Source organism: Formica exsecta, unplaced genomic scaffold (assembly GCF_003651465.1).
Source record: "Formica exsecta isolate Colony F162 unplaced genomic scaffold, ASM365146v1 scaffold69, whole genome shotgun sequence".
In the NCBI taxonomy this organism is placed as follows: domain Eukaryota; kingdom Metazoa; phylum Arthropoda; class Insecta; order Hymenoptera; family Formicidae; genus Formica; species Formica exsecta.
Genome location: NW_021853455.1, coordinates 315,259 through 331,275, shown reverse-complemented (window position 1 = coordinate 331,275; position 16,017 = coordinate 315,259). Strand labels below are relative to the sequence as shown.

Genomic DNA, 16,017 nt, shown 5'->3' with positions numbered 1-16,017 from the left:
ATTTTGTTTTTTAAATTTAATTATACATACTCGATTATATATATATATATATATAGTCAATACATTTAAATATATGTATATAAAAACTAAACAGTATCAGGAAATGGAAAACACGTGTTTTTAATTTTATGTTTCTTGTCTTATTCCTGCAATATTTGTCAAAATAAATTAGTTTTTTTTCGGTTTACGAGTTAATATACAAATAGAATGCATTAAGCAAGAAAGAAAGAATGTATTATGTAAAAAAGAGATTTTTCAATACGTTTTTCCAGTCTATTTCATCGATAACAGTATCTGGGTGTTAATGTGCGGGAAAACAATTTATACTCTATCTTGCAGTGCAAAAAAATATATATTTCGTTCCCTGGCATAATCCGATATGTCTGCAATAAAGGGCCAAGAGTTTCTTAGGAAACATACCTGTAAACGACGTAACCGGCGTCGTTGGTCAGCTCACAGATCCATGGACACGGCTTCACCGGTATAAGTATAGTGGTGGTGTTGGACGGGCTGTGTAGAGGAAACGTCATGTTGTACGAGGGATGTGACTGCAAAAACAGAGGGAGCGATTAAACGTGCGAGGATAAATGATCCTTCTGCGAAAACAATCAAACAATGATTAAAAATCTCCCCGAAGCGACGGATTAGCCGTGGCTACTACGTACCCGTTTGTCCTTCCAGCCCACCAGAGGCGGAAAGCAGATGACGAAGCTCAAAACCCAAACGGTGCCCACCAACATTCTGGCCCGTTTCGTTGACATAAGCTGGATTTATGGAAATGAAAAAGAGAGACGATTAACGCGGAGATACGCGTCGATACGATAAGTATTAAAGAGATTATGCGCTCATCGACTCGAGAACGTGCAAATTCTCGATAATTTAAATATTCGCCATCATAAATTCCTTGTGTTTCTCAATTTTTAACTTTCCGATATGCCAGATTTTACATTATCCGAGAGATTTGCAACAACATATATCTGTAGCTTCTATTTTACTATATTGTATTATAATCTTTGATTGTATTTTAATCTTTCAAAAAATATAATAGATTAATGCATATAATCGGCTTCAAAATCAAGTGTTGCAAACAAAATATTTCAAACAGTAAATACGGTAAAAATTTGGAATAGAATTATAAATGAGGAAACAAATCTAAAAATCTCATTTATAAAAAACTTTCTTTCAACTTGACTGAGTATCTCTTATCGTCGCAAGCGCTCGCGATTACGTGGAATATTCCCGACAATCGTATCGTTTCGCTATGCATAAGTACATCGAGATGGACGAACAAATCGATTGATGCGTAATGCGCGGCAAATCTCTCTGGGATAATCGAGTGGTACTTGCCTGAGGATAACTGACTGGCCTGGTCACAGCCAAGTACCTATCCAAGCTGATGGCGCATAAATTCAATATCGACGCCGTGCACATCCAAACGTCGACCGCCAGCCACACGGAACACCAGAGATCTCCGTATATCCAAACCTTTCGAGAAGAACATTTACGGGAAATATATTCAATATCAATGTAATATAGTATATCTTTCGTCGTATTGAGCTTTAAAAGCGCAAATACGGATTTCGAAATCTAATCCTTATCTCGAGTGATCAAATTTAACGTTAATTTTACTTGACTATTTAGTTCATTTTATTAAAGATATTTTATATAAAATATAAAATGTAAAAAATGCAATTAATTTGGAATTGAAAGTAAACGACTTTCCCATACATTTTTTTTTTTTTTAGTTAGACGAAGCGGCGTAAGATAGATACATTATGCGCGTCATTAACACCGATAATGCGTAACATGTTATCAGATAAGACGCAGAGCCGGCACCTGTCAAAGATCGGATCGATTCCCATTCAGATCGACGATGCACAAAACCACAATGATTCACAATGCGACCACGTACAATGGAATCTCATGTACCATGCGTGCAGCGTGCGTGATGTACGTTGTACGCACAACGCATTCGCATAATGATGGGTAATACAACGTGTGGTTCTCTACGGGGTGGCAACCACCTTCAAATTGAGCTTTGACTCGAGTGGTGTTAAACGCGCTACCGATATTGGAATTCAGTAATTAACCTTCATTATTTACTGTCTGAGGTTTACTATAGTTGCGAATATACGGTCTCGCTGACAATTGCAATTAAAATCGATTTACTTTTGTTGACGATTTTTTATATTTATTGACCATTTGCTCTCTTTTTTTTTCTCTGTCACGATTTGAATAAATAATTAAAAGAGAGTTCCGAAAATTTTGATTTATGTGTGTAAGAATAATTTTGCGACTATTATACAGTTATTAAAAAAGAATATTTGTCACTTTTCTGTTAATCAAATGCAAAATATTAAAAAATGTATTGCGAGTAGTAGCATTATTATATATGCAATATATATACACACATATAAAACTTTGTAAAAATGTCAAAGGACTTGCAAATGTAGTAACGTTTTTCATTTCCCTTTATATCAAAGAAATCTGTTTAAATTTGTTGTTAAGCAAACCTGAATAGTATGCGTTACCAGTTATCGACAACTAGCGGGAGAGAATTCTATTAATTGCTCGTTATTGTTTGCGCGACTCGGCATGCATATAGATATGTACATATGTATGTTGCGGTATAACGCAACCGTTTCATTTTTGTTCTCAGGTTGGATTACGCGTTATTTAATTAAAATTAAAATTTTATTATAATCAGCAGGCAATACCTATATAGATAGATTTTATCGGCATACTCGAAGAATGTTAATTGAATGATATTCCGAGGTATCTAATTTCTCAAGAAAATGCCAATCGATATTCACTTCTGTTCCACCGCAAATACTTTGACCGAAACGATCGCTTCGCGTTTATGAATATTCTAAGAAATTTACATTATCACATTAAGTTATTCTTCCCTTAAATGCAGATATCGAGTGCTCTCCACACCGTGCGTCTCTGCGTCCAAGTCGCTCGTTATTGCTTCTTTCTTTCTTGATTTTGACGCTGAGAACGCTTTTTATGCTACGCCACCCGACCGATTCCCTCTCCGGAAGAGAATGGCAAGGAGGAGAGACCTTGCGGAGCAGAAAGAGTCGTATCATAACGTGAAGAAAATGAAAGGAAGAAGAACTAACTCACGCTATATCGTATAAACTCCAGCTCTTAAATGGAGCATCTCGTTTTGGCTTGACCACAGAGAAACTCGTGTCGCTTTTATATACCCATGCCGTCATTCACCTACCCGTTTCCGTCGAACACTTGCACGCACGCGCGTGCATATCCACACACACACACACACACGCGCGCGCGTAAATATCGCGAGCATCGTGGGAATCTAGACTGAAAGGACCAAAAGGGAAAAGCTGGCAAACTGTTGCGCCCTCCGCGAGTCTCACTTAAACCGGCACATCTTATTCGACGGTGATTTCGAGATAAAGTGCGCCATCGCGTCTTTTCGTGACTTTTTCTAATCGCATTAGAAAATGACGAGAGATTAAAAGGGATAATGTTACAAAGTTCGTTGAAAGACACGCAGCAAAGGAAATATCCTATGTCCTATATCGTCGTGAAAGATAAACGAGCGCGCGTTCCACGATTAACGATGTGTGGCACATATTCCCTTCGAAAAAATTATGACTCGGAAATACTATTTTATTACTATATAAATTCATTTTTTATAAAAATTTCCTTTTCTATAAGAAAACATATCTTAAATGTATGAGAAAAATAGAGTAAACAATATTTTAGCGAAATTGATTTGTGTCATCTAAGACTGTCTTTCACGTAGTACTTAATGTTGAATAGATAAAAGACAAGAAAGCATTACCGCATCAATTTATCGAATTGGAGAATATATTTTATACGATTGTCATTACGGCGCTACAAAGGCTTTAAAGCAGAAGCAGAAGCAGAGGAGGGAAGAGAAGATATTATATAATATCTAAAAATTCGAAATAAGATGCATATTTCTAAAATTGTTTTTAGATTAAAATTTCCAAATTAAAATTAAAATTAACTTTAAATTGTATATACTAGTACATATGTATTCTTTTTGTTTACTCTGATTTTGTAAAATACATCTCGCGTCTGTCGCACGTGGATATATCGTGAAATAAAATTTGCTCTGTTCAAACTGCGAAAACAGGTAGATTCTGTCGAAAACTGTACGCTAATGAACAATCAATGGATAGAATTTCGCTGGTGATCAACTCGTTGTTATCTCGATACGTCGTAATGCCATCGCGACTGTGATACCATTGTACATACAACACAATCGTCGCGTGAAAAGTGCACTATTGGTCGCGACAAAGTGACTATCGTCGATTCAAGATACAACTTTGACGGGGCAATTCAAAACGCGAAATTTCATTCATAAAATAATACATTAATAAAACACGATCGTTATTTGATAACAGATTTTTATCAAACGTTTCTTTTTTATCGTTCTTTTTCATCGTTTTTATATAACACGATGGCATTTATTAAAAAAAAATGTGTTGCATCGATCTTTCTATTTTGAAGATTGTATTTTGTCTTTTTATCTTTCAGTATCTATTCGTTATATTCCATTGTAAAAATTGAGATGAGGCGCATAGTAAACGAAAATACTTACCTTGAAGACTTCCCAGGTTGCGCTGAATGGCAAGACGGCGACCCCGACCATCAAATCGGCAACGGCCAGGCTCACGATGAACATATTTGTCACGTTTCTCAGCTTACTGGTGCAGTAGACGGCCAGTATGACTAGGACGTTACCTACCACCACCATGACATTGACAATAGCCAGAACGATTAGAGTAACCACGTTCCCCAGGCTTGACCACTCGACGCCGTCGTACAAAGCAGCGCATGCGGTGGCGTTCAGCTCTCGCATTTTAATTAACTCTCGCGGTCCTCGGGTGCGCCCATGCGATCTTGTCGAAGGACTCTAGAGAATTTCGTGTACGGCAACGCTGACGAGAGATGCGAATCAGAAGGAACGCGCCAAACACCTCGAGTCGCCATAATCAGGAAATCAAAGTTTTCTTCCGTCAGATGCACAATGACACTTATCGGTTATCGACACTCTGTGATGTTTGTTATTTTCACTGAAAACTATAATGTATACGTTTTCGCCGACAATGAAAACTGTGATTTTCGACGGTCTATCGATTCATTTGACGTGTCGCGGGAGTAAAATTTGAAGCTCGCAGTTTTTTCGTAGTCCTTGAATCCGAGGACACAATCGCACTTTCTTCGTATATTAATCTATTGACTAGTTATGTTCGATCACTTTACAAATCATTTAGCAACTTTACATTATGTGATTTTATGTCGCGAATTGATCGTTACTTTAGAACAGAATTATGCGGATCGTTTCTCTTTCTTCGAATTATTTAAAATCACCGCTGAATTATTAAAAATGACAATTGTGTGTGTCAAACGAGATACACTTGCTTTCACACTATCGACGTAACGTTAATTATTACACTTGTCTCCTCTTTTCCGATATTTTTATTTAGCGGAGGTTACATTTGTGACTTTCGTTGAACACAACCGTTGAAGATCCTCCGTATGAATTCCCGTCAATATTTCGACAATTACGGTCGGATGAGCTCGTTAATACGCACGTCGGATACGTTTGCCGATACACTTGATCATAGACTGTGCAATCCGGCAGTTTTAGTTTCGCGGTCGCGAACACAATCGCGAAACGTTGTTTCGAATAATCGATAACCCTCACTCTCTCTTCCTCTCTCTCCTTCCCAGGTCGCTCGTGTTGCACCTTGGATATCGTCTAACGTTACGCGGCCTTTAAACAACGAGTAGTGTTTTAGACAGCGTCGATAGTATCAAATTCAACGGATTACGATCCAGTTTGTCGAATGTCTGCGACTCACTCGTCGTCTTCTTCTTTCATTGTTTGCGAATTGCAATCGCGATCTACATCGGCGAGACACATCGCCTCTCTCGAATTTCATCAACGTGAATTTGTAGATCATCACATTGCTTTCTCAAGCATTGCTTGCTCTTTCCTTTATCAGCAGCATCAAAGACTTCAATGGAATCACTTGGATCTTCTCGGTAACGTTGATTATTTCACCCCCGTGCTGAATTTTTTCTATGCGCGATTCTCTTCTCCATCCACGGTTATATCTGAAATTATCGATTGAATGAAAGAACGCGAGATTCTATAAACGATACTTCAATGCGATTTTGCGCGGAGACGGTTCCCGCTGGCGTAACACGCGCTGGGGGTGATTCTCGACAAAAACCGTGCAATGAGATCGCTCTATAATCGCCCACGTCAATATCACGAAACTCCGCATTGTCACACGATCCACGTGTCACAGTCCATTAGCGTTTTCCTAAATAGAAACGACAGAATACAACAAGGAGAACGTATCTTAGCGAGCAAACTTCGGCGACGGGTTGATAACGCACGTGTCGTGATCGTTGTCGGTTTTCTCTTCCCTTTTTCTCTCCTTCTCGCAACAGTAGCAGGCTGCAATTTCTTCTCCGGAGACCGTTTTAGCTCCGCTGTATTGCTTCGACTGCACTTTTCGCTTCCGCCACACACAAGACGATCACATACCCACCTAACGTGACCCTTCCTCCTTCTGCGGCTTCACCCTCTCGTATGACGGGAGGTGCTTCTCCTCCTTCTTCTTTCCTTACCAAATCGAATCCGACGGAAATCTTCCGACGTTCATTCCGCTCGAAAGATTGACGTTATCCCACCAAGAATTGAAAACAGCGTCGTCGCTTCTATTAAGCGAAGTCATTGACTGGCATTCTCTTCTTGAATTTTACCGGCGTCGACACGATCAGTTGAGTGCCTTTCCCTCGATCTCACCCGCTTCCACGATAAGAGGCGGCTTGATCCTTTCGGGAAGCTATGGGCAAATTTTATTGATATAAATCGATGGTGATTTCTTGAAACCTTAATTGCACATCGACACTTTCGCTCACGTAGACATATATAAGTAAATTTCAGAAGCATATAAGAAACTTTTCTACTTGAAGAATTTTAAGATGAAGAGATTTTTCATTCATCTCCTGGACTTGCGCTTTGCTTTCTTTCTCTCACTATTAGTAATTATAATAAAAGTTTCCTGGTTTTATGATTCTAATGAACGTTTCGCCAAAGAAAACGTCCTGTCGTCAAATAAATTCCCAGCTCGTGTTTATTTAAGAACATACGATTTTCTTATCGGTATCTTTGTAGATGAGAAAAAAGGCTTTGAACTTTAACATTTGAACGCACACGATCGGACAATTCGCGCCGACAAATTACTATTGCTATGTGACTGCCACGAGTGAGAAAAATTATTTTTCTCTTAGATTTCGCTCTTCTGCCAACGTTGAACGGAGCAGTAATTTCTGCTGTTCGCTTTGCGAGCGGGACAACTTGCGCTTCTCACTCAACTCAACGACGAATATTTCATATATTCTTCGTTGAATGAAAATCTCTATTCCGCGGCCGCCGTTTTTTTATCGTGTCGAGAGAATCTCGGCGTGTATAAACGGTCGCTCGTTACGTTCTCGGATGTAAAAATCGAATTACTCGTCGTTTTATATTTAATAATCTCGCAGAAAGAAAGAGAGAGAAGAAAAGGGTTAAATTATTTCTTTTCCTGTGCCATATTCTTCAAATTAAATTCTCGATTCGCTTCTGTTCGTGCTTTCACTCAACTCAATCTTCTTCGTGAAGAATCTCGTCTTTGCCGATCCTGTGATCTTATGTTCAATTTCTTCTGACAATCTCAAGCAGTTGTGACTATTCACGACTAGTCATCGGACGGACACGGGGACGGAGGCGCGAATCAGAATTCTTCCCTTTTTTGTTGACGCTCGTTCTTTCTCGTCAGGCGATCGTATCGACGAGTGAAGAAACAATCCCGAACGTATATGCGTGCTGTCTTTAACAAACGAATTCGCGTTCGTATCTGTCTCGAGTCTCGAAATCCCGATTCAGGACACTCCGCGCGCGCGTGCTCGTCCTTCAGGATTACGCCTCCTGGTGCAATGAATTTGCTGTTACGCGGCCGACCGGAAATTGCAATCTATCCCTACAATATCTTCCTGCCTTTTCGCAAGCTTCCACTTAGACTGACGTTACATGCGAAAAAAGGTAATCAAAAGAGGGTGCCTTTTCGGCAGCTTTCTGGAAGTGCGATCACGTTCCACCGCGAATGGCGAGAGTTGAGTTTTCGGTGCGATTTTTCCGTTGGCGATCGTTTGTTGATGCGTCAGAGATGCAGGATAAATTGATATCAAATTGATACTGAAAATTCCCGCGGTAAATCCCGGTGGATTAATCTCATGGACCGATTTCGTACGCTTTCCTCTTACTTTTTTTTTTCGGACGTGCGTGGGCGTTTCATTCACTCTCGGAAACTATCGATATCGAATTGTACCTTTTATGGTCGTTTTTGCAAAAGAGATGAACGAAAAGTATTATTTCTCTTTTCGACGATCGCTTACTACGAAAAAAAAGTAGATACAAAACTTGAAGTCGTTTGTTCAGGCTTCAACGTTTCCTTCACGGTATCCTCTCCTTGTTCCGCTTCAACAATCTTCACAAACGATTCGTATCCTACTTATCGAGCGTGTTGCCAGATTTAACTGCGAATAGCTTTTCTCCGTTCGACGACGTTTCTCCTTAACTCTTTCGTTTCCTCTGCTCGTCGGATTATATATTTCCACGGAATCGAAGAAATTGCCGGACTAGATAGCTCGTCGATTGGATAGCTCGCCCTCGTTCGCACTTTGTAATTCAAGTTTGCGGAAGTAGTCGCTTGAATCTTTAATTCAACCAGTCTGTACTTTCGATCGGATATTCTAAGCTAATCCCGCTATGTCAATCGTCTAAAAGTCTGCCATCGATTAAGAGATCCAATAAACTGGCTATTATTGTCCCTTGCTCATTTTACGAAAAAGAGAAGGCGCTAAAACGCCGCATGAATTTTCAATTATGTCTCTTCGCAGTTTGCTCGACACTCTCACGAATTTTCTTTAATTACGTCTCATCTGCGCCGGTGATCTGATATGCCGAATGAATTTCTAATGATCCCTTCGGATTTGGTCGCAATCTATTCTTTAAATTGTGTTCACTCTAGTTTTTGATAATCTAATTTCGTCGAAGCACTTTCAACGCTAATCTATACTTTTCGAATGCGCCGAAAAATGAAGCACATTTTCCTTTCAGAAATTCGGTGTAAATAATCACGTCCGAGAAGTTCGCGTTAATTACCACTGGCTTTTGGTCTTAAACGGCTGAATTTTTGGCAATTCCAATTTTAATCACGCTCCATATATATATATATATATATATATATATATATATATCCGCAAAAACACTCCGAACGAAAATGTCGCTTTGATTTCTCCCCTTATATTTCTTCCATGCGTTTAAACCTGAGACGATTTATCCGTTCAAGTTCCTTTTCACATTTCGACTCCCAACCGGCTCTCACCTCGGTTTTCTCTTTCTTAATTACCTTTTCCTCCGCTCTTTTCCGCCGTTCAATTTTCTTCCCTCTCAATCCAAACGTTTAAAATGCTCTTCACCCCTCTGCCTCTTTTTCTAATATTTCCTCTCGACTTGTCCTTTTTAATTGTCAATCTTCTTCAGTTATTATCCCACTATCTATGGATATAAAGCGCTGCAAAATTTCACGAATTTTTCCGATCTCATTCGAAACCGCCGAATAACTTTATAACGATATTGACGACGCGACGATTCCTTTCCGCCGATGCAGCGAAATAATTTTAAGCCTGATCCAAGTATTGGACGAGGTCCGAGTGCCACTCAAACTTTTCGATGCCGACGAATTCTCCTTCTTGAGCTTTTCCGCTCGACGCAGCCACAGTTATCGTAGATCTTGAACGAATCGCGTGAACATCTCACGATCTTTTCGAGGGATTCCCTAACTTTCAGGAACAGCGAGCGCTCGTCGACGACGAGAGAAAGAGAGAACACTGCCAGGTAATCGAGAGCGTGTTGTCGAACGTGGTTAGACGCGAATCGAAGTACGCCGAGTAAATCTGACAAACGTTTCCTCGACGTGACGTTTCCCGTGACGATGGATCGCGTTCCGTTCGCGTTGCTTTCGTGATCGTTAACCGACAATGTAGTTCCGAGCTTCGTAATTTGCCGGCTCCATGAAGGCAATTCTTGCCGTCATTTATATGCAACTAATGCGTTCTACGATGGTGCTAATAAATGCAAGGGAAACAACGTTTCGATTCCTGCACTTTCGCAAAGATGAGATTAGCTTTGCCTTAATTATTTTTTAATAGTCTTTAAAGAACATGGATAACATTCAGATCGCGATTAATGTTTACAGTATTACAATATGGATACACAGTTTATAATACGGATATAGGGTTAATCACACGACAAAGTACAGCAACGGCATCAGCAACGATCGAGCAATGTCACAAATTACGACGATAACGTTCCAGTCTCGCATGTTCTTTGTGAAAAGTCTAACTTGATCAGTCTTAACAATTTTCGCGCATCAAGCCTCTGAAAATCGGATTCTAGAAGTAAAAATCACAGCCAGTGAAGTGAAATTACGCTCGTCGATCGTCGCCACGATCGCGATCAGTCTCGCGTGCTCTCGTATGCATGTGTGTACGTGTGTGTATATAAATGTGTATGTGATCCTCCTTTCTTTACTCTCGTCGACTTATCGCTTTAGATGCCACTGGATGCGCTAAGTTATCTTCCGGCATCTGGCGCACTGTCTGTATCTAAGCAATCTGAAAAGCGCTGCTTTCTTGATGCGCTTCGATCGCATTATTTCGCTCGATCGGTCTTGGTGCTACAACGGCCGCTTTAGGAGATTCTCTCGAAGTAACGCGCGTAATGCATCCCACCGGGCTTCCCGATGATTTATTCCGCCCTCGCCTTCATTCCATTCTCCAACGGCAACATCTGCAAAAGAAAGCATGAGAAAAATCTCGTTGTTACTATGGCAAGGATTGACCATCGACTGTCGACGAGACAGCTCGAGTCCGAAGTAAAACGATAATAGGTTGCACTTATAAGAAAATATTCAGCTGTTACTCAGTATGTTTTCTCGACAGGGAAGAGGATATATTTAACGGAATAAATTTTATCACAAAAAAATTAAATTTTTCTTTCTTCAAACCTCTAATAAAAAAAAAAAAAATAATAATATTTAAAAAAGTATTTTCTGGTAGAACAAAATTCAATTTTTTTATTCATAATTTTTAATTTTTTAGGAAACTGATTTTAAAATAATTAAATCAATAATATTTTTCTCTGTTTAAAGTTGAATATATTATCTCTTGCCTTCTCATGTATGCAAAAATTATTTACTTAAGTTCAAGATAAAAAATGCATGAATTTTTTATAATGGTGCAAATTTAATTATTAAATTAATAAAATAAAATTTAAGAAAATATATATTATTAAATTTAATTATTAAATTACTCAAACACATATATAAATCCTGCTAATAATATCTACAATCATTTTTATATATATTTTGTCATGACTATCAATACTTTGCAATAAAAAAATCGTATAAATTTCAACATAATTATGCAATCTTCGAATCTATTGGAATTCTGAATAAATTTGGTAGTTCCATGCCACTACAAAACAAAGCGGATATACTAGAAGTGGAATTTGTGGTGTGCGCAAAGTCGATAGAGGATTCTGTTCAAAGATTAGATGGAATTGAATGGACAATCCCGGGCGAGCAAAAAGAAAAACCGATGGACGGTAATTGCCATTCAAATATGAAATACACGGATCCTAAAAACGAGGATTATCGGTCTATTATCGTTCACAATCAGTATCATTACGCGTGCGTTTCCTTCTTCCAAAATTGCGACTCGCAACATGCAAGTGACTTCTCTCGACAATTTTATTCGGAAACCATACGCGTAGTAAACCTACAATAAAAGCCACTTACAAATCTTCATATTTCGCCAATAACGATTGCTCGTGATCGTAAATCGTGTTTATGCGACGTAAATTTTCTGCAATTTTAGTTTCTTGCATATAATTGCATGTGTGTGTGTCAATCTTTTTAATTTTATCCATCTAATGTCATATATAAAAGCGAATATACGTATAAATATTTTTATACGTATATTTATGTATTTATAGATTAAAACACTTCGTAATTTGGTCATATTTCCAATATTAATTTTCTGCACTTGGATCTAATAAAATAAAATATATCTTTTATATTGTGCGATACAAAATAAAATTTGTAATTTATCTTTGTATGCCTTCATCTTATTTGTAAGTAGGTTACAGAAAGTCCTGCTTTTTCTTCGTTTTTTTTTTTTTAATTGCGTTAAAAGCGTGCGTGGCTGTTTACCCTCTCTTTATTTGTATGCAAAATGCACAGTAACAAATATGACAAAGGGATTATGAGTAAAATTTATTAAATGATAAACAGAAAGAAGAAGAAAAGAAATGAGGAACGGTAAAAAACGCGAGATGCTACACTAAACATATATATATGTTTGCAGAGACAGCAAACAAAGTAGGTCACTGCTACAGTCTCTCTTCCGTTTTGCAGAAGTCCGGCTGTTACATTATCTGTCCCCGACAAGAATTTGAATAATACCAATGATACTATACGATGATGTTTGATTTTCACTTTAAAAGCGTTTATATAAAAAAATCAATTTTATTTAAATAATTTAGCGTTCACTCTAGTTTTTGATAATCTACTTTGTATGCCTTCATCTTATTTGTAAGTAGGTTACAGAAAGTCCTGCTTTTTCTTCGTTTTTTTTTTTAATTGCAATTGAGTGCATCTCAACAGCACCTGGTGCATCCAAGTGAAACACCCGTTCGATAGGGACGTTTGACGTAATTCATTGGAAATGTTCGAAGATAGAATGTGACAATAACAGAATGTTTCCGCGTATAAATGTATGTACAATAAAAAAATTTTAATACCATGATTAATTAATAATTTGTGCTTATATGTCTTTAAATAATTTAAAATAATATCATGTCATCAAAAGAGTGTCTCATATGCGTGTAAAATTATAGAAATAAAATAATTTTTTATAATAAAATATACAATCTATACAATTTTATTTTTTCATATTCTTTCATCCTTGATTCTACGATATATTAGAAAAGTGAAGAATATATAAAGCCTCGAATTCTTTTAAATCTGCTTCCCTTGAGTGTCATTTTTATTTACATTTTTATTCTAAAATTACAAATACAGAGCAAGTCGCTTGCTAATTATAAGTCATAAAAGAACTTGGAGAAAACTGATATTTGTTTTTCTATTTTTCTATATGTATCGACATGAAAAAAAAAATTGCATAAAAAACGTTAATTGCGTTAAAAGCGTGCGTGGCTGTTTACCCTCTCTTTATTTGTATGCAAAATGCACAGTAACAAATATGACAAAGGGATTATGAGTAAAATTTATTAAATGATAAACAGAAAGAAGAAGAAAAGAAATGAGGAACGGTAAAAAACGCGAGATGCTACACTAAACATATATATATGTTTGCAGAGACAGCAAACAGTGAAATACCGAGGCAATGCAACGACTTGCAGCCAGCAAGAGTATTACGTTTATTAATTAACATTTGTTCTTTATCTTCGTGTCTATGTGCGTAAAGAATTATATATATATAAGTTACTTTTTCTCACCCAGTTATGTCGTTGATTCTCATTCTTCGTGTTCATTCTTCTGCGAATCTTTCTCTATGATTCATTTATATATATTAAAATATTATTGTTCATTATATTTTATTGTCTCAGCTATTGAAATATTGTCACGCCTAGAGTTATAATATTTATCTAACGCAATATAATGTTTATCCATTAATAATAAGAATCCATTAGCGCATTTGCTTATATATTTTGTTATTTTAAAAATAATATAATATTCAAAAATGGATAAAAAAACGTGTTTTCTTTTGTAAAAAAATAATCCGAAAGAGCGGACATTAATCGACAAAATTCCGTATTTGCACGCAATGTAAAAAAAGAGGATATGCATAAACCCGAGTAGTGCAATATACATAAGGGAAAACACTGTACTGCGAGGAGCCTTACAGAACATTTGTGTAAGTACAAGAGTACAAGGTTCATCACGTATGCATGTACATTGGCTGTAAAAAAGAAACGGCCCTTTATGCGAAGATGCGCGCACGAAAGAGGATGATTATACATGTATACATGTATACAGTGCGTCTTTAGTATATAGTGAAACTACGTATTTTCTCATCCGTTCTTATGTTTACAGAAGCTCGAAACGGTCGGGAAGTTAAAAAGCGTCTCTATAACCAGGAATAAAACCTCAAAGAATGTGAAGAGACACGTATTATGCGAGAAGCTTGACCTATTCCAATTATATCGCGTTCACAGCGTATAATATATAGTACAGCTATTTTGTTTTATTTTATCTTCGTAATTTCTATAACGTTAATTATAGTGTTAATTATAGGTGAAAACGAGTCATAAAAAAAATTTTAAATCGTTTAAATCTTTTTATTAAAATATATAAACCGCCATAAATTCTGTATTTCTCATAATTGGCAAAATATGAAGCATGCAGTTATTTTTTCAAGTAATTTATAAAAAATTTAAGAGCTAAATCAGTTTTCATAATCAAAATTAACTCGATAGAAAACTGTCTCTAACTCGGTGCAATTTCTCACGCAATTTCTCGAGAGATTGGCTTTTAATCGGCACGTGACATAGCTCTTCATCGGAATCATGCCGGTGCCAAAGTAGCGCGAGGCTGTTTAACGAGTCCGAAAACTTTAAATTGCTACAACTCGAAGAAAAGTTCCCGGGACATTACCTTGCCACGCCGGTATCTTTCCATTCATTTCGGCGGCGTACATAAATTTTCCCCTTCGTATCTTACCGTAAGATTCGCTTTCTCGATCCGGTATAAATTCCGCGCGGCTTCGATATCAGGATCGAATCTCTTCTCTCTTTCTTCGTTTCTGGTCTGGAAAAAGTTTGTTCTTCCGGGGAGGAGAGCATAAGTCGCGCGAAATTACACTTCACTGATTAATAACGGGTGTCAAGAGCGAAAATCTCGATGTGCATCGACGTATGAAGTAGAACAAACGCACGCAGCTAAAATCAATATCGAGATACGGGGATAATTGACGTATGCTTCTGAAAAAATATCTCGCTGAGAAATATGCTACAAGCTTTCCTAAAAGCTTAGACACAAAGCATCGATACGCCTACGTCAATATATTTCAATATCTTCTTAAATACAGTTGCACTTTTGAAAAAAAGCATTTATCTGCAAAATTACAAAGACATCCCTGTTATAGATTAATACAAAAGCGGATAAATTTTTCTCTCAATACAACGCGTTGCGTATATTTGCGTATATTTAAATTTTCGTCCTACATTTTAATTGCTCCACAAATAGCATTAAAATCATAATCTGATATTTTTAGTAAAATAAAATAAATAATTTTTACAAATAAATTAATATATAAAAACTTCTTTTTAGATTTTTTGCTTAACTACAATTAAGACGCCGTAAACATATTGTCGAGATCTTCTCGTGAGGATTGCAAAGCGGAGACAAGTCCCTTCGGAATTACTTCCGACTTTGACTTTGGCCCAACACGGAATAGATTCGCTCCCCTAGCAAACGTCGCTTATTTAATTTAAAATGTAACTTCGACAAAATGACGTGAAAGAAGAGACGACGAGAAACCGATGGCGTTCTGGCGAAAGTTTGCATAGCCTAAATTGTGACTAAACGGGGATTTGAAAGAGTTTGCCAGTTTTCATCGAACGGGATTGTTGGTATGATGTTACTCGACTTCCGTGTCAATATAAATGCAATTAAACTTATATTGATAAATCTAAAGAATACAACCAATCCGTTATTTCGTGGATCCAAAAGCGTGCTTTACAGCTCATATAATATAAAGACAAAATCAATTATACATATAATTAATTAAACATATAAACATAATATAATATAAAAGAAAAAAAAATACAAAATTCAAAAAGAAATCACCAATGTTATTTTAATATAT

General features: G+C 37.1%; 1 protein-coding gene across 2 annotated transcripts in view; it reads right to left on the bottom strand.

Annotated features, from left to right (window-relative positions):
* Positions 1-9,076, bottom strand: part of LOC115243086 (octopamine receptor Oamb) — a 14,214-nt gene extending 5,138 nt beyond the window's left edge. For both annotated transcript variants that reach the window (XM_029819763.1, XM_029819764.1), the window contains exons 1-4: positions 4,604-9,076; positions 1,348-1,485; positions 666-764; positions 421-548 (exon numbers count right to left, since the gene is read on the bottom strand). In XM_029819763.1, the coding sequence (XP_029675623.1) occupies positions 421-548; positions 666-764; positions 1,348-1,485; positions 4,604-4,864 (626 nt within the window). In that variant the 5' untranslated portion in view covers positions 4,865-9,076. The remainder of the gene's footprint in view (positions 1-420; positions 549-665; positions 765-1,347; positions 1,486-4,603) is intronic.
* Positions 9,077-16,017: the final 6,941 nt, after the last annotated feature.